Source organism: Chanodichthys erythropterus, chromosome 21, assembly GCF_024489055.1.
Source record: "Chanodichthys erythropterus isolate Z2021 chromosome 21, ASM2448905v1, whole genome shotgun sequence".
In the NCBI taxonomy this organism is placed as follows: Eukaryota; Metazoa; Chordata; class Actinopteri; order Cypriniformes; family Xenocyprididae; genus Chanodichthys; species Chanodichthys erythropterus.
Window position 1 is genome coordinate 18,101,759 of NC_090241.1, and position 24,461 is coordinate 18,126,219.

The 24,461-nt window shown below is 40.7% G+C and overlaps 1 protein-coding gene across 1 annotated transcript in view; it reads left to right on the top strand.

Moving 5' to 3' along the window:
• crocc2 (ciliary rootlet coiled-coil, rootletin family member 2) overlaps nucleotides 1–24,461 on the top strand; it is a 76,051-nt gene that overhangs the window by 28,402 nt on the left and 23,188 nt on the right. Inside the window, exons 7-23 of the mRNA XM_067373935.1 lie at nucleotides 699–843; nucleotides 1,359–1,465; nucleotides 1,913–2,119; nucleotides 4,045–4,141; nucleotides 4,297–4,386; nucleotides 4,605–4,742; nucleotides 5,134–5,333; nucleotides 10,549–10,731; nucleotides 11,251–11,395; nucleotides 12,220–12,366; nucleotides 15,150–15,380; nucleotides 16,642–16,835; nucleotides 17,241–17,368; nucleotides 17,723–17,892; nucleotides 20,306–20,485; nucleotides 20,663–20,797; nucleotides 23,364–23,507. Coding sequence (XP_067230036.1) covers nucleotides 699–843; nucleotides 1,359–1,465; nucleotides 1,913–2,119; nucleotides 4,045–4,141; nucleotides 4,297–4,386; nucleotides 4,605–4,742; nucleotides 5,134–5,333; nucleotides 10,549–10,731; nucleotides 11,251–11,395; nucleotides 12,220–12,366; nucleotides 15,150–15,380; nucleotides 16,642–16,835; nucleotides 17,241–17,368; nucleotides 17,723–17,892; nucleotides 20,306–20,485; nucleotides 20,663–20,797; nucleotides 23,364–23,507 — 2,641 coding nt within the window. The remainder of the gene's footprint in view (nucleotides 1–698; nucleotides 844–1,358; nucleotides 1,466–1,912; nucleotides 2,120–4,044; nucleotides 4,142–4,296; nucleotides 4,387–4,604; nucleotides 4,743–5,133; nucleotides 5,334–10,548; nucleotides 10,732–11,250; nucleotides 11,396–12,219; nucleotides 12,367–15,149; nucleotides 15,381–16,641; nucleotides 16,836–17,240; nucleotides 17,369–17,722; nucleotides 17,893–20,305; nucleotides 20,486–20,662; nucleotides 20,798–23,363; nucleotides 23,508–24,461) is intronic.

Here is a 24,461-nt window from a genome sequence, read left to right on the forward strand (position 1 = left end):
AAGCTCTCATTCATTTTTTAAACCTTAGTGCCTCTGTCAGAGAGCGCACTGCAAATGCAGTTCATCCGATCATCTGTGGCTCTGCAGTCTTGTAACAAAATTTATTTCATTTTCTATGTCAGAGAAGTCAACTATGCCATGGCTCATGAGAATTTCAGGGCAGAAATGTTACATTGTGAATTAATGCTAAGCTGTCTGCCTTGGCGTTAAGTTTTCTCAGAGGGGCATGAACTGCAGAATTAAGCCAAAACACAGAAACATAGAGCAAATCTACTCATTGAAAATGATTAAACACATTCCCGTAGCTTTTTTATCGTGTCTCTCTCTATTCCTCACCCCTTTGATGATCGTTCTGTTCGTCGCCTCACACCACCCTGGCGTCAATCTTTGTATGTAACTGGGTGGATTCTGCCACGAATGATGTAAATAACCCTGTAAACTATTTGACAAGCAAATCTGGTGGCAATTAGGCTGGATCTGACTTGGACTTTATAAAACTGTCACGCACATTCCCCTCTAAGCGTGGCTGGCAACTCAGAATGTGACATGGGCCTTTATGAGCCTGTAAACATAGGATCTGATAGAGGCCATGCAATGGAGGGGGGTGAGATCATCTGCGAAGTTTAGTTTTGGCTCGTGGCTTAACAGGTGGAGGTTCTGGGATACAGTGCACTGAAGTAGATCCATATATTTCACAGGTGTTCTGGTTTGAGCCAGGTCAACGCACTGCTCCGGGAACAACTTGAACAAGCCAATGAAGCCAATCAGGCCCTGACAGAAAGCCTGCAGAAGGCACAAGAGGACGCAGAGCAGAGGGACACACGACTCAGGAGGGAACTTGAGGTGAGAGGGAGGAGGAAAAAGAGACAGAAGGAAGGAAGGAGAGATCTGTAGTGTATGTTTTTATCCAAATCCACAGTTTAAGGAAAATCTTTCCTTAATCCAACCCAATGAAACTCAACTCTGGAACTTGTGGAATTCCACCCTGGTGCCTGTTTTGTCAGTCTGGACACTGTCTTTGTTTTAAATCATTGTTGTGATTTTCTCAGCTGTTGTTTCCTGTGAAAACATTCCAGTCGATTGGAAAAAAGAGCGAGAATTCATTGCTCGGTGCAAACATCTGGTGATATGAAGGAGCTCATGTAGTTTTCAGTCACATACAGTCAAGAATAGTTTACTGTACTGTATGTGTATGCGAGTCTATGATTGTCTGTGAATTGAAGTCCAAATCTAGCTGTGCTTATATGTGTGCGTGCATTCATTATTTTTCTTATATGTGGGCATTAATAATGGAGACATCTTTAACCTCGCACTTTTCCCAAACCTGTCGACCATATGTCCGTGTTGCTCTCCCACAGATGAATACCTCCCGAAACAGCCGCGAGCAAGCCCGTGTGCGATCTCTGTGGCGTCAGGCTGCCTTCCTACGGAGCTCTTTCACTCAGTTGCGGGCTTTCGCTGACAGGTGAGCGTAGCTTGCGGCCAGAACCTCTTTCCAATTCCACCGCCATTTATCCCCGCTTGGGATCAAAGCACAGTGGGTCACCTGGGTCACCCCTCACCCATCCTGACCAGGGAAATGGGATGGTTAGATTGCCCTTCAGATTAGCCTTAAGCCATCCATCAGAGCCAAGCTTGATGAGGGCTCGGCCTGTGTAAATGCTGTGATCATTGTTGAGTAATTTGCTGTAATGTGGATTACTCAACACATGGACAGCGGAGAAAATGTTCACGACCCTTACTCAGACACGACACCGTTCAAAGAGTTTATTCCCAGATCACAATATAGTTTCGGCCATCTGGCTCTCGTCAGTTGTGAACGAAGCACATTTCCTTGGGAACGTAAGGAAATTGTTGTGTAAGGACATTTCATTGCTCCTGCTGGTTGTAATAGTTGTTTTGTGCTTTATAGGAGTCTATCGGACATGCGAGCCGAGTGTGCGGTGGCTGGCCGTCGTCTTCATATGGCCTGTGTGAATTTGGAGGCTAGCACGAGCCAGCCTTGTTCCCCCGTTAGCAGCGGAGTATCAGCACTGGAGAATCAACTAAGAGACAAGCTGAAGGAGGCTATGCAGCTGCAGGCCCGCTTTGATGCGGAGAAAGTAGAGCTTAACTCCAGGTACAACATGTCTGTCTGTTTACGCACACGTCCCATTCATTTTTCACCAATAATATACAAGTGTCATCATGCTTGAGCAGGATGCTGTAATAAATATGTACGGTATTGGCAGCTGGGGCTAAATTATCGTATTCAAAGGATTTCGCAGAGTCATAAATTTCAGCATCTATCCCAATGCTTTGAATTGAAGTATTGATGTCCTGAACTCACATCTCCTAGATGACTCATTGTGCATTGTCCTGAGTGCTGACACACAGGGAAGGTCAGCATGGATTGCTTCATCTATCCAACTATGTGGCATGCCAAAACCAGAGAGAAAAAGTGTCTCTTTATTTGCCGTTCAGTATCCACTACATTCTTCTGTTACTTGTATAATGTGTCAGTGGTCTATGACACTTTCTTTTGAGAGCGGATCCATGGATCTGACAGAGCAGGGATGGGGTCTTCTGATGAATGGAGTCATTGCAGCTTCTCTCTTCTACATCTTTTCATCAGTGACAGTTTTATAATGGAGAGAGCAGAGATCACTCTCCATTTTGATATATGAACTTTTAGCTGAGCTTTATTAAAGAGAGAAGAAAGGGCCATAGACAAATGAGGATCAAATAAGTGCATAGAGCGTTTGATCATTTTGCCTTAACCGTGTTAATGTTACACACATGCACAGTTGTTTGATATTGTGATAGTATGTGTTCATGTTCAGAATCTCATACTTAAAGTCATTGCCTATTTCAACTTGCAGAGTACAACATCAAATAAGGGTGTGCTATTTTTCATAAAGGAATAGTTCACACAAAAATTTACACACTGCAAACCTAATGTACACTGCCCTCCAAAAGTTTGGAAACGCCCTAGAAAAGTGGGGTTTTGGACAATATTGGCATGAATCCTTTTTAATTTGTGATAATTTTGCACTGTTAAGGGACAACACAAACTACGAAAACATATTTTATTATATAAACAGTTTATACATAGAAAAAAGCTTACATTTTCTATTCATCAAAATATCCACCATTAGCAGCTATCTGACCTAAACTGGGTTCTAATTGGTTCATTGTATTCTAAACTTAATTGGCAATCAATTGTTCAAGCTATTAATGTGTGCTGACCCAAAAATCTTTTACAAACCTGGGCCAAGTTTAAACCAGAAACCAGGCATCACAGCTGGCAAAGGGGCATGTTTGACTTTGACATGTATATATTGCCATTATTATGTAATCAAAATGAAAATTATTATTGCTGGTCTTCAATGATAATGTCAAGTTACTTTAATGTATTTGCACCAAATAATGATAAGGATTTATGCTGATATCATCCAAAACCACACTTTGGCTGGGGTGTTTCCAAACTTTTGGAGACCAGCGTTTATGGCTTTCTCTCTACTGTGGAACTCTAAAGGAGAAGTTTTTAAGATTTGTGATGGTCTTTTTTTTTTTTCACACAATTACTGATGCTTTGAAACTTCATAAAAAAAAACTTGAGAAGCATCAAAAATAACATAGATCCACATGACTCCCAAGTCTTCTGAAGCTAAATGAAAGCTTTTCAGACAAAAATGTATGTTGTTGTTCGCTGATGATCTTCACTTCCAGTGAGCTAAACAATAACAACTGGAACTTTGAGAATCATATGAGTCTGATTTGTGAACTAATGCCTCAGCCCAGTTTTGTGAACCAGATCAATGGATAAATTAAAACAGTTCAATATTGAATTGGACATTGCTACTTCTCACATAAACGTGTCAAAGAGAGCTTTTATGGATGCCAAGATTTTAGTGAATGATGGCCTAATTTCAGTCTGTTCCTCACAAATCTTTCATATGGCTTTAAAAGACTTGGAACGCAGCAAACAAGTCATATGATCCACTTTTATGATACTTTAATATAGTTAAATGCAAATCCTAACATGTGCATATATCTGTGCAGAATCCTAGAATTAGGTGAAATGGTGAAGCAGCTCCGAGCACAAAACAGTGACAAGGAGAGCAATCTGGCAGCACTGCGGAGCAGCTTGGACAGGATGGTGAGCAGTGATACAGTAGAATAATGGTGTTGCTAGAATCATTATCTGGGAAGGGTAGTCTTCCTTAATGACTTGTCTGGATGCAATTGTCTTGTCTGGTGTGCGTCATGGCTGTTCAAGAAGCTGCACTTTGACCTGAATGCTTTCCTGCACAGGAAATTAATCGGTCCGAAGATAGAACCGAGAGGGATGCCTTGCGCAGCGAGATTAGCAGTCTCCAACAGATACTCCACAACATTAATCAGGTTTACTGAACATGATTATGATATTTTGGGCCAGATGTAATTTTTGACATAAGCGTAAATCATGATAAACATAATGCAGAGGGGCTTCTTGAATAGGGTCAAGGATTTTGAAACCAAATCAAATCTTGTGGTAACAGCATTCATTAATGATTTCAAAAAAATATTGTAATGTGACATTTAAAAAAAAATATTTACTCGTCTCTTGTTTTCTTTGTTAGGTGGTTTGTGGAGAGGGTTCAGAGTCATCAAGAAAGGAGCACCACTCCATTCCAGAAGGATATGTTTCTTCTTCTCAAAGAGACAGTACTCTGATAGCAGTGCAGAGAGCCCTCTTACAGCGACAGGCACAAATTCAGGTTTGCAAACTTTCACCCTTAAACAACACCCTTAAATGACACAGGTGTCAACACTCCTAAATCATGGATAAAGAGAATTTTTCTTTGCTCATTTTTTTTTTTCCTTCTTCTTTTTTTGGAGGAATCTGACTAGCCCAACATGGCTAAACCAATGGTTTGGGTTTGTGGCAGGAATGTTTGTTTGGCCAATCAGTGGCAGACAGGGCGAGTTTTCTGGAAACATATTTTCTGCCGCTAGTGGTACAGAAATTACACACTTTAAATACGGAACTAAATACGGTTTCATAACATTATAGGTCAATAATTGTGTCTCCCTAAAAGTTTACTCTGCTATTACAAAGAGTATGTAATTTCAGTACACAACTAAATGACAATATCTATCCACCCAAAGGAGCTGCGAACACTTCTAGAAGCTTCACAAGAGCAGGTTGCCACCTTGCGAGATCAGCTGCATGTTGGGGAAGATGAAACCAGAAGTCTGGAACAAAGATTACGGGAACTGCAGCAAGAGAACCAACTATTGGAGAAAGCTGAGGAGGACAGCACAAGAGATGCCCAGAGATATCGCACCTCACTGGGCATAGTAAACAGGTAAAGTCTGCTACTGATTGAACCTGGCACTTTAATAAAGGATGCCATTGTTCAATGCCAAGGTAAACTGCACAAAAGTTTCTAACTGGACATTTGTACCCTCTACTTTTACATCAGTATTTTTCTATAGAGCTGTTTAGTCATGACATCATTTTGCAGGCCAATTCAGAAGGCTGATTAATAAAAGTCTGTGCTTAATCTAAAGACTTTCCTGTTATGCTATATAATGGCTAAAAAACAGTGGTGTGCAGTGGTGTTCTGAAATGAGGATATATATATATATATATATATATATATATATATATATATATATATATATATATATATATATATATATATATATATATATATATATATATATATATATTTACATTTTTACATTTATTCGAAAATAATAACTAAAGACAGTAACAATTTAAATAATACATTTTATTTGTGAACTCATTTTCGTTCATTCAGACGATTCGCAAATGCACACAAAAACAAGATGCGGGATTTATCACACAAATCAATCATATCCAATAATAACAATCATATAAAATAATAGCAAGATTGAGACATTGCCTCATCTCATGTGACATGCCCCCATTCATTTTCAATTACCCCCCATCAAACCCACCACACGCTTTAGGGGGTCTGTTAAAGCTCAATGGGCTCAGGGGAGGCAAGAGAGACGTGGACTTTCGCTGTAACTTTACCTGCTGGTGTTGCTGTGGGACAGTGTTCCTTTATAAAAATGAGTGATTTATACACTTTTTAATGTCACATTTTATAATAGTTGCATTGTTTTATTTTTGTAATATGGATTATTTTCTAATCCAGTTTTTTTTTAATGAGGCACTGCCTCCCTTGCCTCCTCAGAGCAAATGCCCCTGCTACAGAGGTTCATGATTTATGATTCTGATTAATCAAGCATGCAAACTCACATCTTTTTGGTAGTTGTAGTCCAAATTTAGTGGAACCCATGGCTCAAACTAATGCTATACCCCAAAGGCTTTAAATGTGGTAGGGACTCTAGGGACATGTCCCTACCAGTATCCAAAAACTACTGCATCGTCTCTACAATAATTTTTATCAAACAATTACAATATATTTATATATATATATATATATATATATATATATATAGCCACTGTTGTCCATCAGTGTCTTGTGGGTTTTACTTTTTTATTTAACTTTTAACCAGGAAAAGTCCCATTGAGATAAATCCTTTTTTGAAAAGAATCCCTTTTAAAAGTACGTCCTGGCTCAGATTTTGTTCTCTACTTTCAAGCCCCTAAATAACTCTTGAGCATATAAGGCTTATAAGGCTTAGCCGCACCATAAATGGGTCATACCATTGACATTACCTGAAAAGTTAAAGTAAATATGCTATAAAAACCCCACTTAATAAATGAAGTGCATTTATTGCATGGATGGAGCAAGAACATAACTTAAGTATTTAAAATGCACATGCACAGCTCAGTTGAATTATAAAGTTTATCCTCTTTAAGTTAATGCTGTTAAACTGAATGTACTGTATATTTAAAGGGATAGTTCACATCAAAAATTTGATGTTTATCTGCTTACCCCCAGGGCATCCAAGATGTAGGTGACTTTGTTTCTTCAGTAGAACACAAATGATGATTTTTAACTCCACCCGTTGCCGTCTGTCAGTCATATAATGCATGTCAATGGGAATTCCATCTATAAGAGTCCAAAAAACATGCACAGACAAATCCAAATTAAACCCTGCGGCTCGTCAAGTCAAGTCAAATTTATTTTTATAACACTTTTACAATTGGTAATTGTTTCAAAGCAGCTTTACATATTAGAAGCACAGAAAAAAGGGAAGTGGTTAAAAATAAACTGTACAAACAAGCGTGGTAATATGTAACATATACAAGATGGTTGTCATGATCACCGTCTGTTCCTGTCAGTTCCCGGACTACATCTCCCATCATCCTCTCTGCCACTCACCTGCACACACTTAACACTAATCACTAATCATCACACCCAGCTGCAGCTCATTACCAGGACAATAAAAGACTCTTACACACATCACCTCACTGCTAGGTCTTATTTTCCCTTTGTTGCATTACCAAGCGTTATATCCTGTCTGCCTGTCCTGTGTTACCGTTCCTGCCTGTTTCCTGTTCGTTGACCCGTTGCTGCCTGTCCTGACCATCGCCTGCACCCTGACTACGATTCTGCCTGTTCCTTGTTGTTCCCGTTTGCTCCCGTTTGACCCTGCCTGGATGACAACGCTCACTGTAAATAAAGCTTTGCATTTGGATCCCTACCTGAGTCCCGCCTTCGTTACAGAAGACCTAGCCAACACAGATCCAGCAGCTTTCGTGAGTGTTCCTGTCATTACCACCATGAATCCATCCGCCCAGTTGATCAGTCTCCGTCAGGGAGATAGATGCATTGAGGATTATGTAACCGACTTTATTGAACTGGCGCATTTGACCTGCTTTACCGAGGAGTGTCTTATGATATTTTTTCGCGGTGGACTATCTGACCCGCTCAGTGCTGTCATGCCGATACATGATCCAAACGGGACGTTGGAACAGTATGTTGAACAGGCTTTACTACTGAGCGGATCTCCCTTTACTGTGGGTGTCGCAGAAGAACGTGACACCATGCTTGATCACGTAATGGACGCCGCATCAAAGAACATTCACAAAATGGCGGCCACCATTACAACAACACCAGTCTATGTCCCAGCTGATCTCCATGAGCAACGTCACGCCTTCGCTGATCGCCCAGAGCAACGTCACATCTCCGCTGATCGCCCAGAGTCACGTCACGTCTCCGCTGATCGCCCAGAGTCACGTCACGTCTCCGCTGATCGCCCAGAGTCACGTCACGTCTCCGCTGATCGCCCAGAGTCACGTCACGTCTCCGCTGATCGCCCAGAGTCACGTCACGTCTCCGTTCCTGTCCGAGAGCGGAGAGTATTTCGTTCCAGCATGAATGATCCTCCACTGTCTACAGCACGAGCAGCTGGCATTCCGAAACCCACGGCTGCTTCGTTCTCAAGCCAGCCGGACGCTTCCTTCTCAAGCCAGCCGGACGCTTCCTTTTCAAGCTCGCCGGTTGCAACGCTGTCAAGCTCGCCGGTTGCAACGCTCTCAAGCTCGCCGGTTGCAACGCTCTCAAGCTCGCCGGTTGCTATGGATTCAAGCGCCTTGGACGCGATGGACAAGATGGCTGCGTTGCCAGTGCCCACGGGCAAGATGGCTGCTCCAGCCAGTGAGGCCGCTCCAGCCAGTGAGCCCGCTCCAGAGCCCGATCCAGCCAGTGAGTCTGCTCCAGCACAGCCTGCTCTCCTGGTCTGTCCTGTCTTGGCCCAGAGAGTCGTGCTCACTTTCTATGTCTTGGCTGTCCTGCGTGCGTTGAGGAACTCGAGCTCTATGGACTTTGTAACAGTCTGCCAGCCCAAGCCGTCTGCTGTCGTCCCAGACCAGCTCGAGCAGCCCGCTGTCGTCCCAGAGCCGCCCGCTGTCGTGCCAGAGCAGTCCCAGCCTGAGCCTGCTGCCATCACTGAGCTGTCCGTTCTCCTTGATACGGCCACGGAGGCCGTCACCGAGCTGTCCGCTCTCCCTGATATGACCACTGAGCACCCTTGGTCAGCTCTGCCGCTGCCGGCCAGGCCGCCTGCACTGCCGCTGCCGCCGCCCAAGCGTTCTGCCCTGCTGGTGCCATCCAGGCCTTCGGTCCACGAACCTATTATGGACCCTGCTCAACCATGGCCATTAAGGACCACTGAACTGTTATGGCCATCTCTGAACTGCAAATTATTATGGCCTTTAATGGACTCTGACCCGCTGGGGTCACCTATAGACCCTGTTCTGCCGTGGCTGCCTGAGCCATCTGATCTGCTGTGGCTGCCCGAGCCACCTGACCCGCCGTGGCTGCCCGAGCCGCCTGACCTGCCGTGGCTGCCCGAGCCACCTGACCCGCCGTGGCCGCCTGAGCCTCCTGACCCGCCGTGGCCGCCCGAGGCTCCTGGACCTGCATTGGGGACCCTGTTCCTGTCTGCATGCAGGTCTCCAATGCACCCACCCTCCCTCCCTCCCTAGCAGTTCCTTTTACGCCGCGAGGACGCGCCTTCCGGGAGGGGGGCGTTATGTCATGATCACCGTCTGTTCCTGTCAGTTCCCGGACTACATCTCCCATCATCCTCTCTGCCACTCACCTGCACACAGATATTAGCGTAGATGCCATTCTTATTCTGATGTACAGGTATATCTAGTGTTATAGGAAATGTTCTCGGTTCCGGCCGACCTAATTATTGCAGCGTAACAATCCTTTAACGGATTTGAAAAATGTTAATGTATTGATAATGTGTTATGTGTATGCAAGAGCAAAGAGATGTGTTTTTAGTCTAGATTTAAACTGACAGAGTGTGTCTGCTTCCGGAACAATGCTAGGAAGATTGTTCCAGAGTTTAGGTGCTAAATAGGAAAAGGATCTGCCGCCTTCAGGCTCGTGACAACACATTGATGTCCTAAGACACGAAACGATCAGTTTGTGCAAGAAAACGGACAGTATTTATATAATTTTTTACCTCTAATACACCACTATGTCCAACTGTCTTGTGCATCCGGTATGTGAGGTCCGAATGCACTCTGATGCCGGAAGTGATCGTTCACACTCATTAACATATACACGCAAGAGATCACTTCCGTCATCAGAGCACGTTTTCAGACCTTACCAACCGGATGTTCAAGGCAGTTGGACATAGTGGTGTCTTAGAGGTAAAAAATACTATTCGGTTTCTCGCACAAACCAATCGTTTCGTGTCTTAGGACATCAATGTGTCATCACGAGCCGCAGGGTTTGGATTCGTCCAAATTAAATGCATGTTTTTTTTGTACTCTTATGGACGAAGTTCCCATTATCATGCATTATACGACTGATAGACCACAACGGTTGGAGTTAAAAATCATCATTTGTGTTTTACTGAAGAAACAAAGTCACCTACATCTTGGATGCCCCGGGGTTAAGCAGATAAACATCAAATTTTCATTTTTGGTGAACTACCCTTTAACAACATGGATGTGAGTACAGTGTCATTATGACATTTAAGTCGATGTAAACTAAAAACCTGAACAAAGTTTTTTTCAGTTCCTGAAAACTGCTTTTACTTTATGTCCCCTCCAATATCAAAATCAAACCTACACTCTTGAACTGAACCATAACTGTTGCTTTCTTTCTCCCTTCCCAGTGAAAAAGGAGAGCTTGAAAGGCAGCTCTTAGCCCTGAAGCAGCAGCTGGAATGCGCACAATCAGAACAGGAAGGTTTGCGAAGCTCCTCTCTGGATGTTCAGAGGCAGAGAGACCTCCTCAGGCAGCAGAGGGAGGACCTGGAGAGGCAGCTGGCTCGAGAATGCTCTGAATCTGAGAGGGGGTACAGCATTGCGAAACCTTAAACCCCTTGACTTCCTTCTTGGCCCTTGTTTATTTCCCTGTCCTATTGTTTACCGTCAGTATCACAAGCACATGTTGTCCTTAAAGTTGCCTTGAATCAAGACAGGGTAGTATTGTTTACAAAATCCATTAAACATGAAGATGCATAATGCATTTATTTTACTGGTTAGGTCAAAGGTAACAACCCTGATTATGTACTGTATTTGGATAAGAATGGTTTTGGATATGATCTTTTTTTCTGCTCAGATGAGGAAACATGTTTGAGGAGTGTGTTTATAGAAGGATATCTGCTTGTATATGTTTGTGTATGTACATATACCTATGTGTTTACATTAATATTATGTTTTGTTTGTGTGTACAGTTTGTCATGAGGCTGATTTGGTTGCTCTTTGCAATAGTGTACTTGGATTTTCATTTGTTTTTAGCTGTCTTGCCTGTATCTACAGATCGAAAAGTGTGTATTTATGTCTTGACAATTTGTGTGCATTGTTTTCTAAAGACGACATACTCTGGAGCAGTTGGAGATGAGACACTCAGATGTGCGTAAAGAGCTGGTCACACTAAAGGAAGCTCTGAGTCAGCTGACTTTACAGAAAGAGGTTCTGGAGGACGAAAAGAGCAGTCTCGCACAGGCTCTCTCTAGGGTACTGCTCCACACATTCACACAAATGCACATTCACTAACCCTCCCACTCATTCACTCACTCACCTGCTCACTTATTAATTCACTCACTCACTCCATCACTCAGTCACTTTTTCATGCACTCACACATTCTTTAATTTTTCCAACATTGTCACTCACTAACATATTCTCTCAAAACACTCATTCACTCTATTATTTCATTCAATCATTCCATAACAACCACTTATTCATTAACTCCCTTCATCACTCAGTCACTCATTTATTCACATACTGTATTTACTCAGTAATTCATTCATTCTTTCATTCACATATTCATTCATTCATTCATTCATCTTAACAACACCTAATTTAAGTCTGTATAAAACTGTTCTCACCTGCATGTTCCTACAGTGAATTACATCCAGTCATAAAACTGTTTACCCAGTTTTGCATTATTTATCCATTAAGTAAATACAGAGTTTTTTTTCCCCTGTCAAATGTCCAACTCAGTTGTTGAATTACTGGAAACTCAGTTTACTTTGACCTTGGGTGAGTTATGTAGCTCTGCTTATTTGTAGTGGTTTATATTTACCATGTAAAACTGCCTTTGTGCGATTTTTCATCACTTGCTCTGTCTAGCTTACAGTTTTTCCACACTTCCTCAGTTCTGCTGCAGGTCATTCTGGGGACAAAATGTAATGGTTGAACTCCAGTACTATTAAACAGCTCTGAAAACATATTTTACCCTGACCGCTGATTACAAAATAAATGCCGGTTACGTGAACTTGGTAGCTAATGATTGTATGTAGCCAAACTTCCCACTGATGTTTGTACTGCCTCCCTATAGGCCGAGGCCCAGAATGCTGAGCAGGAACTGGTGCTCACTAAACTACGAAGTGAAGATGCAGGGCTACAGGACTCCCTGGCCAAGATGGGAGCCCTGAGTGAGGGATTGGCTAAAGATAAAGTCGAATTGAACCGTCTTCTCCTACAGGTCAGGGTCATGGAACTGAATTGTGTGCATAGTTTTACTCTTTATATGTGTGTGTGTGTGTGTGTGCACGTTTTTGTGACATATCAGGACACAAATTTGTATAATGACTTTGGTATGACATAGGTATTACAAGGAGAGGGTGACTTAGGACATTACCCCATGTCCCCATTTTTCAAAAGGCTTATAAATCATACAGAATGAGTTTTTTTGAGAAAGTAAAAATGTGCAGTTTCCTGTGATGAGTAGGTTTAGGCGTAGAGCGATAGAAAATATGGTTTGTACAGTATAAAAACCATTACGCCTATGGAATGTCCCAACAATTCACATAAATAAACGTGCCTGTGTGTGTGTTTCTTTTTAGGGTCTACTATTGATAAATGTATTCTATCTTGAATAATCATAATTTCTTTTATAGTTAACTCATTCAGTTCCTTTTAAAGGAAAGAAAATAAGATAGCTAATTACTGGGTTATTATATGTGTGCAAATAAAACACAGTAGACACATTTTCCTCCCAGCATGTCTTAAAGTGCAGAAACTATTTTAAAATTAAATAAATGCTTTTATTATTCTCACGTGTAAGTTGCTTTGGATAAAAGCATCTGCTGAATAAGTACATTTAAATGCAACATAAAATGATTCTGTATTTTCTAACTGAATTAAATTGCACAAAGACCCTTTCAAGGAAAGCCTAGCCGCTTTTCCACCATTGGGCTGAACAGTTCTAAGGCCTTGTTTACACTAGTGCATTTTCGTTTTAAAACGCTGTATTAAAGTGAAAATGATCCTTGTCTATACTGGTGTTTCCACTGCATTTCAGAAACATTCTTTGTCCACACTACACAACCGAAAGCGCATGTTACATGACAGTTCGTGCACACTGGACATACGTGTACAAGTGTAAACAGTTGCTTATGTACTGTAGGTGGCTGCAGTATAATAAAGTGCAGAGTTTAACTGCACAATGGCTGGTAAAAAGGACCGCAAAGTCAGCAAAACATGCAGTTTCGTCTTAATGTTATTGTTTACATGGCCGTTGAGGCTGCATGTTACAGGGCTGTTGAGAGAGATGGATCTGGGCATTTCCCAAAAGCATAAGTTGATCGTATAGCCACCAATGGTCTCTACGATCAACTTGCCGACGCTGTACACATGAGCCGCATGACGCATGCGTGTTATGCTGATGCATGAGCTGGCCAATAATGATTCGGCGTTCTGACGTAGAACCTGGAAGTTGCTGTGGGCACAAAAAGTATTCTCGTCACTTCATAACATTGAGGTTGAACCACTGAAGTCACATGGACTATTTTAACAATGTCTTTACTACCTTTCTGGGCCTTGAAAGTGGTAATTAAACTGCTGTCTATGGAGGGGTCAGAGAGCTCTCAGATTTCATCAAAAATATCTTAATTTGTGTTCCGAAGATGAACAAAGGTCTTACGGTTTTGAGGGTGAGTAATTAATGACAGAATTTTCTAACCCTTCAAAAAAAGGGAAATGAATAAGCTTCAGGCTGAAGCTGAAGGAAATGCAAATTCATGTCTGTACAGTAGAGGGCACAGCTTAAACTAACCTTTCAGCTGTGCTGCCTTTCTGGACTGCAGAAGAATAGGACACATTAGAAGAAGTTTCAACAATCTTACTTCAGCAAGAAAAAAATAAATAAATGTGATATTAACTAAAGTCATTTTTGCTTATTAGTTTGGTTAAAGTGAGTCATTGAAGGTCCGCAGCAAAGACATTGGTTTATAAAGTGAGATTAAATACATAAAGTACATTTGTGTCATTTAACATTTAATTATATGCAGTAATATTCTGAGTTTGTTTTTCACTGATTTTATTCATTTTGAGAAATGCTAAATCTGTTTTGCTGAATCTGAATCTATTTTGCACCAGTAAGATAGTAAATGCCTGCTCACATTTAGTCTAGAACTACAATGAGCATCATGTTTACACAGCGCACTTTTACTCCCGATTTCCCTCAACATAGGGACAGAAGAGGTGTCAGTTGATTATTAGGAAAACAAAGTAACTTGTGTTACTTATTTGAAAAAGTCACTCAGATATTTGCTTGTACATTTAAAAGTAATGCGTTATTTTACTAGTTACTTGGAAAAGTAATCTGATCACGTAACTCATGTTACATGTGATATATTACCCCCAACACTGCCTCTGGGCAGCTGTTTCAGGCATCTAAGTCCAAATCTATCTGTTTGAATGGGAAAACCCTGAAATCCCCAAAACCGCTTTTCATATTCACACTTAAATAACATATCTCAAATCAGCAGCAAACCTGACATGAACTGGCCAATAAATGAGTTTACCATCTGGTGATTGGCTCTTTTATCCGTTGCACTTTCTAACATTTAAAGTAATATGGGTGAACTGTCTTGGTATAGCTAGTCTTTGAGACAACCCAATGAAAATAATTGAATAATATAATAATTTTCCCACAATATGGACTTAAAGTTCTGATGTGTTTGTAGAGGGTTTTTTTTGGAGATTTTTTGTTTGAATGTTATATACTGTTATTATAAATAGTTTAATCAAAGAAATACTGAATTAATTGCCTTAAATTTGTATTTTACATTGGAATGAAAGCTTAATTTTTTATGGTGTACATTTTAAAACAACTGTGAAGCTGGTTTGACAAAGGAAGAACCTGGTATGGACACTAACATAACAGCATCCACATCACAACATATGATGGCAACCAGCAAGGCAGTCAGAAAGCATCATGCTAATTAATCATAAAGATATTATTTTTGATCTATCTGCTTCCAGGCCGAGGCCGAAAAGGCAGAGCTTGGTGAACGCAGACGGGAGGCAGAGCAAGAGCGAGCGGCAGCCAAAGAGGAGCTAGCTCGGCTTCAGCAGGAGCTATTAGACCTGACAGCAGAGAAGCGTGGTCTGGAGGCCTCACACATTCACCTCCAAGAGGCCCGAGTGACCCTAGATGTGGAGTACAACCACCTGCAGAGGGAGAAAAGCTCAGCCCTGGAGCAACATGCTCAGGTCAGCCGCTCTCCTCCTCACAAAATGAGTGGGCGTGTGCCCCATTACCCAGCATGATTCACAGCTCTCAGCTGTGCTCTGATGGGTCTTGTTGTCACATTAAAAAGCCAAGGGAAGATATTGGACCCATCTGCCGTGGTACTCAACACCTTCCTCCAAGAGTTCCAAATATGAATCTTGGCTCAAGTGTGTGTTTTATGAGTGGCAAAGGAATTGAATGGGGGAGACGAAGGGGATCTTGAGTACAAATGAAGGACAGGAAGCCTAAAGAGATAGATATTACAGACGGGCAACATCACAGTGAGAGAGAACGAGTGAGAAAAGCCGTAAATCATAAGCTTGATCTGTCTGCTCGCAGCTTTGCGACAGACAGTGTGGAATTTGTCTGCTTTTTTGTCCACACCTACAGTCATGTTTTACCGAGGTGTCACTATGATAAAACTGTAGTGTTTTTAAGTTGTCATAAATCACTGGATCTTAGTGTCATCTCCATTTTTGCACAGTCTTGAAGATATATTGTAAATTATTAGTACAGTACATTATTTGCAACATTTCCCTGTTTGTTTTACTTGCTGCTTTTTCAGTTGACCTGCTTGGCAGTAAAGTGAACTAAAAAACCTTTGGTTTGCTAGAAAAACGGTTTAGTGCAGGCTCAGTGGGGAAAGTTTTAACAAATCAGGAAAATATTTAGACAGCATGCTGTTCCTAAGTGGTCAGTTATTGGCATAATCCAGGATCTGATGTGATTGACAGTCCACCAAATTATTACATATTGTACTTGATTCATAATCATGATGTTGATCTGCTATCTGTCCATTTCTTCTGAATGGAAATGTTTTTCCTTGTCACAAATGAAAAAGGTATATGTGAGCATTCATATACAGTCAAACCAAAAATGATTCAGACACTAAATATAATGTTTTATATTTTTTTATTAGCTGGCACAGGTGACTATAGTTTATTTTGCTATCCTCACTTACACAAATGAAGTAAACTGTGAAATATTATACCCAAAAATTCTTCATACAGTGGACCACAAGTAAAATTGATAAAAATTTGGGATCAAAAATTATTTGGACACTTTGACCTGACCATGTATTGCTTAAGTGTTATCTGACATATTTAAGATAATTTTTTTTCTGACACAGTTTAACTCTGAGATCTACTATAGTGAATAAACTGTAATAATGAATGAAATATTCAAGGTGTCTGGATAAATTTTGGTTTGACTGTATATGCTTCATATGTGTGTTTTGTGTAGGTCTGTAAGCAGAAGCAAGACATGCAAGAACAATTGAGCGCATGTCGTAGAGAAGTGGAGCTGAGTGCTGCCTCGCTGCAGAAGACTTGCAAAGAGAGAGATGAACTGGCAAGAGACAAAGCCAATCTCACAGTGCAACTCACCTCAGAGCAACGTAAATCCAAGGCCCTGGCCCAAGACCTGTCCGCTCTGCGGTGAGTCAATGTGTGTTAGTGTTTTAGTGCAAGTAGGATTTGGTGTATTAATGTGTTTATATGGGCTAAGTGTTTGTATTTATTTTGGAGTTTGAGGTTGGCAGGCAAAGTAAAACACCTGTGTTTTCAGCTAGTTTTTTTTGAGTAATTATCAATTGGGCCTTTTCAATCATGTAGTTCTTCCTAGTTTTACTAAGTCTCTTCTGTGAGAGTATCAACGTGAGGTTAAGCCTGTGTTTTGCTGTGTAAATCATCTCCAGAACATTTCATCTGTCTTGAAGGATGTTAGCTAAAGAAACAACCTTTAACTTACACTAAACACAACCCATTATTATTATTATTATTATTATTATTATTATTATTTTGTATTTTCTCACCATCTCTCTTTCCTTTTCTGTTGCTCAGGGTTGAGAGAGAGTCTCTAGAGTCAGGCCTGTTGGACAGACAGGAACTGGCCTCATCGCTAGAGGCCGACCGGGCTAGGTTAGAGGAAGAGATCTCTAGTCTACAGCAGGCTAACGAGACTTTGACGCGTGAGTGTCTCTCCGGGGAACCTCTATCCCTCTCTCATTGACTTGGCTGAGCCTACCGGCCATTGGGCCCCAGCTATAGTCCACAAGGGGCTCATATTTTAGCCCAGAACTGGAGAACAGCTGAGGGGTCAGCCGAGGTTCTCTCTAGAGCTTAACAAAGTCCCCTCACAGATAGCATCCACACTGTACTATTTATGTGTTGGTGCTGTCACCATATATTGTGTAATGATGATTCCAAAGAGCATTATAATTTCATGTATCCAGCATGTTGGAACTCAGTGTGTCCCCAATGTATATTTTCATTACAAAGCATGCTTCTCCTCTGAGTGTATACTTGTTCTTCTCTTTGCACAGGTGAACTGTCTATTGTTCACGGTGAACTAGAGCAGCAAATGTCCCGGGCTTTGCAGGAGAAACAGGCTTTAGAGTTAAAGCTTGCTCAGGCCGAGAGAAACGCACAACAAACCCTCATCACAACACAGCAAAGCCATCAGGAACAACTGCATACTGAGCGAAAGCACAAGGTATCCCTGACATTTTGAGATATAGGCACTAAATGGCACAATTGATGTGTAAATGTGAGAGGTGTGAATCTTTGGTTTGATAGCGCATCAGTTTAAATTATAATTGATTTGATTTAGTTCACTTTTTTCATACAAATGCTTCATGATTTAAGTCATATTTGTAGATTAATGCATATTGATCTACAGAATTTTCGCTGTCATGTGCACATCCATAAATTCACAATACAAAAGGGTTTCCTGTTTGACATTTTAGATTTCAAAACCCTACACAGATGCTTTATGCCCTCAATGTGCCCTTTCTGAGTTTCACAGCAGACTATTACCCAACAGTCTCTGTGGCATTATTCAGCTTATTTTGTCAATGCGTAAGTAAGCTATTTTGTGTGAATGTGGGAGACTTCTAATTCATTAGCCACTAATGTATGTTAAAGGGTTAGTTCAATTCTGTCATTAATTACTCACCCTCATTTCGTTGTACACCCATAAGAACTTTGTTCATCTTTGGAACACAAATTAAGATAATTTTGATAAATCCAGCAATAACACTCCCGTTTTCAATGCCCATAAAGCTACTAAAAACAGTTAATGTGACTACAGTGGTTCAACTTTAATATTATAAACTGATGAAAATACTTTTTGTATGGCAAAAATAACAAAATAGCTATTTTATTCCACAATATCTAGTGATGGGCGATTTCAAAACATTGCTTAATGAAGCTTCAAAGCTTAACAAATCATTTGTTTAGAATCAGTGGTTCATAGCGCCAAAATCCCATGATTTCAGTTAACGAGGCTTTGTTAAGTCATAAGTGTTTTGAAACTTCAATAGTTCATGTGACTCTAGCAGTTTGATACACACACTGAACCACTGATTCAAAACAAATGATTCATAAAGCTTCGAAGCTTCATGAAGCAGTGTTTTGAAATCGCCGATCACTAGATATTGTTGAATAAAGTTGCTATTTTGTTATTTTTGGCACACAAAAAGTATTCTCGTCGCTTTTATGATATTAAGTTTGAACCACTGTAGTCACATGAACTGTGTAAAATATGTTTTTAGTAGCTTTCTGGGCATTAAAGGTGCCCTAGAATTAAAAATTGAATTTATCTTGGCATAGTTAAATAACAAGAGTTCAGTACATGGAAATGACATACAGTGAGTCTCAAACTCCATTGTTTCCTCCTTCTTATATAAATCTCATTTGTTTAAAAGACCTCAGAAGAACAGGCGAATCTCAACATAACACGACTGTTACGTAACAGTTGGGGTGTACGCCCCCAATATTTGCATATGCCAGCTCATGTTCAAGCATTAGACAAGGGCAGAACGTCTGGATCTGTGCACAGCTGAATCATCAGACTAGGTAAGCAAGCAAGAACAATAATGAAAAATGGCAGATGGAGCGATAATAACTGACATGATCCATGATAACATGATATTTTTAGTGATATTTGTAAACTGTCTTTCTAAATTTTTCGTTAGCATGTTGCTAATGTTAAATGTGGTTAATGTTACCATCGTTTATTACTGTATTCACGGAGACAAGAGCCGTCGTTATTTTATTAAACACTTGCAGTCAGTATAATTCATAAACACAACTTCATTCTTTATAAATTTCTCCAACAGTGTAGCATTAGCCGTTAGCCACAGATCACAGCCTCAAATTCATTCAGAATCAAATGTAAACATCCAAATAAATACAATACTCACATAATCCGACGCATGCATGCAGTATGCATGACGAACACTTTGTAAAGATCCATTTTGAGGGTTATATTAGCAGTGTAAACTTTGTTTATGCACCGTTTAAGGCAAGCGCGAGCTCCGTGGGCGGGGAGCGCGAGGAATTAAAGGGGCTGCAACATGAATCGGTGCATTTCTAATTATGCCCGAAAATAGGTAGTTAAAAAAATGTATTTAAAAAAATCTATGAGCTGAAACTTCACAGACACATTCAGGGGACATTTACTTGGACTTATATTACATCTTGAAAAAAAAAACTTTCAATGGCACCTTTAAAAAAGGAAGTGTTATTGCTGGTGATGCAGGCCTTACTGAGCCATCAGATTTTATCAAAAATATCTAAATTTGTGTTCCAAACATGAACGAAGGTCTTACGGGTGTAGAACGACATGAGGGTGAGTAATTATTATTAATTAATGACATATTTTTCATTTTTTGGGTGAACTAAGTGTTGTACAGTACACTGTAAAACAATTTGCCCTACAAACAAGTGCATTTATGTCAAATACACTGAGGAAGAAAATTATTTTTTGCAGTGTATCAGTCCATTAGAGAAATTCTGGATGAGAAAGCGATTGAAATGCAATAACACTAAACTGTAAATCTCTCCTGTGGATAAAGAGAGTATTTGGATGCTTATAACACATGCACCTGTCTTGTGTGTCTCAGGAGCGCATGCGTGCGGAGTTGTGTGCACAGAGGGAGCAGGCAGAGTCGCAGCTGCGGGCCGAGTGCGAGGAGCTGCGCATGCAAAGTCGCAGAGTGCTGCAACAGCTGCAGGAAGAACTGGCCAAACTGCAGCAACACTGTACAGAGTCTTTGCTGCAGGCCGAGAGCCATAAACAGCAGGTGTGTGTGTATCTGTGTCTCAGTCAAACCTTTTGACAACTTCCTTTCAATCTGACCAGGCGTGTCTGTAGCCCCAAATAGGCTTAAACTTATCTGCAGCCAAAACACGGGGCAGATGGCATCACTGTAAGTTTGTTCCACTGAATTAACTCTGAGTTGCCTGTGCTTGATTGGCAGGTTCTGTCTGAGAAGGAGGCAGAGAAGGCTATTCTTACAGAGCGCATAATCATCCTCGAGCGTGACATAGAGACAGCTGCCCTTGAAAAGGACCGTATGCGTAGAGACTTCCTGAGCAAGCAGGAGCAGGACAAGGTATAATAAATCCAAATATGTCTGTGGATCATGTTTTGTCCCTATTAGATTAGTGCTGTAAAGTTAACACATTTATGAATTAGAGTAATTGTTTAATAGGATTCATTTTTTCTCATATTTATTGAGTTTAACATTAAAACTGATTGCACTCTAAAAGCTGAAAACCCAAAAACCCACAGTGGTTTTGGTGTAGAAACAATTTTCACTCAGAAATCACAATTAATTACAAAGAAAAAGCAAGCAACACAAAATTGAAAGTAGAAAAACTGAAATAATATTTTCTTGTAAAATGTACTCCGATAATCTGTTTTATTTACAACTTCAAATCATTTTTTTACTATGGAGCCCCTATAGGGACATGGTGATGGAGGAAAAAAATGATATTGTCAAAGCTTTTGCATTCTCTTGCAAATGATTTGAGATCCTCTGAGAAACTTTGCGTTCGCTCACAAAATGTTTGTGTTTCCCCAAGAAACTTTGCATTCACTCGCAAAACATTCGAGTTACTTGCAAACGAACGCAAAGTTTCTTAGGAGAACGCAAACGTTTTACGAGCGAACGCAAAGGATTTGTGAGTGAACGTAAATGTTTGGCAAGCGAACGCAAAGTTCCTTGTGGGAACGCAGAACTTTTAAAATCAATATTTTAAATGCTACAAGTGAATTTAGGCATCACAACCATAGACTGTAGAAAAAGATGGATGACTGCTTCCTTCCATTGTATTGAACTGAAGCCAAAATGGGCCGATGAATGGGCGCTGACATGTTACGCAATACGTCAAAAAAAAAAGTTTGGAGCCTGGGCATGCGCAGAAGGAATGGTCAGTGGAGCCCGGAGGCGGAGTTGCGATATCAAACTTCCGCCCAGACGACTGCGTCATCATTCATGTATTTTAAATAGACTATAAAAATTATACCTAATTTAAAATTCTACCTATAAAATAATAGGCTATTCTGTTTCTAGAGCAATAATATTTTTGAAACAGCAAATTCAGTAGATAAACTCAATATAATATGCCACTAGAAACAACTCTAAATCGTCAGAAACGGTCCCGCCATTTTAAATCAAGTTCAGCTAACGTTACAGGAGATCGATTGCTGTAATTAGAGTAAGCTATCATTAGTTTTGTCCTGCTAATTATTATTTCATACCCATAAAAATAATAAGTAACTGCCAGATAACGATCACCTGCTTTTTCCCGACATGGTTAACATTAGGTGTGTTATCTTAACTAATAAAATGTATTAATTAGCTTATAACGCCCACATTTAATGTTACAGAAAAAAAGTTCAGTGATCCATCAGATCCTGTAGGTCGGTTAGTACAGTTTACTGCTGAACAACTCATTTTGTTGGTGTTAAATAACAAAGAAATCGAAAAATTAACAGTTAATGCATCTTCAATCTCCCCTCGAAGCTCCGACAGTCCTCAGACAAGCTGTCAATCAACTTCGAATCATGACGACACGCCCCATTTTTATAGCATCAAATTGCTAGCTAAAATCTAAATCATCACAAAAACGAACAATTGAATATATATCAGTGTGATAACAACTACCTTAAATGACCAAAACCATCTTTCAGAAAGTTTTATTTGAAGCATAATGTATTTTTAAGTTTTCACTGAAATCTCATTCGACTGCATTGAGAGGGCGGGGTTTATGACCTGTACTGCATCCAGCCTCCAGGGGGCGATCAAAGAGCCCCCAGCTTCACTTTTCAGGACGTATGAGACACACCCAATCACAACATTATAATGTACAATATAAAAATGTATATTTTGAGATTGCGATATGAAATTATTTGTGCAAGCGTTAAATGATGGCAAAAGTATTCTAAATAATTAAAAAATTGGAGAAATTAAAATGGACAGTTAAATGTCCTATATTGGCTGATGTATATGCAATATCGACTGTTACCAATTAATTATATCTTTACTATAGCTGATAACCAATATGATACCAATATCCCTAAATCTATTTTTGTGCAAGTGAGATGATTAAAGTACTGTTGCAAGAATACACCTTCCTGTTATTGTATAGATATATTCCACAATGTATATCATCCATATGCAACTGGTCCTATTCAACCCGCTCCAAACGGGATTCAAACTGGCATCTCCGGGCTTGGGAGGTGGGTGTGCTAACAAAGATGCTGAAGACCACAGTCTCTAGCGTCAGTTGCTAGTGTGGCTCTTGAAGCCAGGGGAGTGAGGTTTACACGCACAGCTCTTACTAGCTTGCTTTCATTATACTCACCCCCCTAAACCTCACTCCCATCCGGGACACGGCACCAAATTTAACCAGTCCAACTCAACCGGTGCCTAGCTGGATTCAAACCGGTTTCTCCGGCAAGGGGCGGATGCATGCAGTCTCTAGCATCAGTCGCTAAAGCGCCTCTTGAAGCAAAGGGAGTGAGGTTTACACAGTTTTCTTTGCTTTAAAGAAACTGAAGGAACTTGCTGCCTACAGAAAAATGACCCAAAGTAAATATTTTAATCAACTGACAGCCCTAATCTAGATTTATCACATTATACATTAATTTTCTCTCTCCTCCTCTCTCTGTAGGACACAGTTTTAGGGTTGCAGACAGAGCTTCAGGACCTGCGGTCTCGTTTCGAGGAGTCTCTGAGTTCCCATGAAGTTTCGGAGCGCAGCTTAAATGACCAGATCAGAGAGCTGTCTATGCAGAGGCAGGAGGCTCAGCAAGAGGTCACACAACCCGAGACTTTACATTCACATTCCAGTTGTTCAGTTACAGAATCACATTTATCATCCAGATCACAAGAAAGCTATAGCCCAGGAGAGCAATAAAAATTCTGTTTGTGCCATGGCCAAATAACCAACGTCATGTGAGTTAGGAGGTGAGTCAGTTTATGTTGGGCCATGAGGCAACATAAGGCCTGTTGGAGTTCAACTTGTACCTACCAGGGGCAATCTTGGGGAGAGCCATTTAGTACACACTCTTGTTGAACTTGGCATTAGTTAATGTGTATTGAGCATGTTCCAGGTGCCACCAGTTTGGTTAGTCAGCACACATGTTTGTGCTTGTATCCGTGTATGTGTACACTTCTAACTTTAAGGCTCAAGGTCAACCTTGAGAATTGACTTCTGCACAAACCTCAGCCCACACATTTAGGCACCTAGTGTGAGAGGTGGCTCGGTGGCTGTGGTGAGAAATTCATGTCTGGGTGAGGCTGTCTACTCACCAAGACAAACCATCAGTGGTGAGAGGGAACAATAAAAGCTAGTAAGGGAGTGTAATGAAAGGACAATTTGGAGTCACAAATAAGCAGGTGCTCAGGAGTTTATTTGTTCTTGTACTGTAATGAAATTCTCCATGGAAACACCACCCCCAATTCTTAAACAGGGGTCATCGCTAACCCTACTGTCTTTTACTGTGCTACTAACCCAACCCTCTATCAATGAATTAAACTAACGTGGGTTTGGCACTGGCTTTTTTCTTTTACATTACGATTTATGAGAAGAAAACATCTTGTGTGGCCCAGTGAACTTACATGCACACACAAACACACACACACACACATATTTCTCTTCAACACACCAGCATCTACACACACTTGTACACACCGCTGATGTTTCTCATCATCGCTGCTGTGTGTGGCAGTCTTTGGAGCCTGTCCTGTCTTTCTCTGTTTTTCTTCT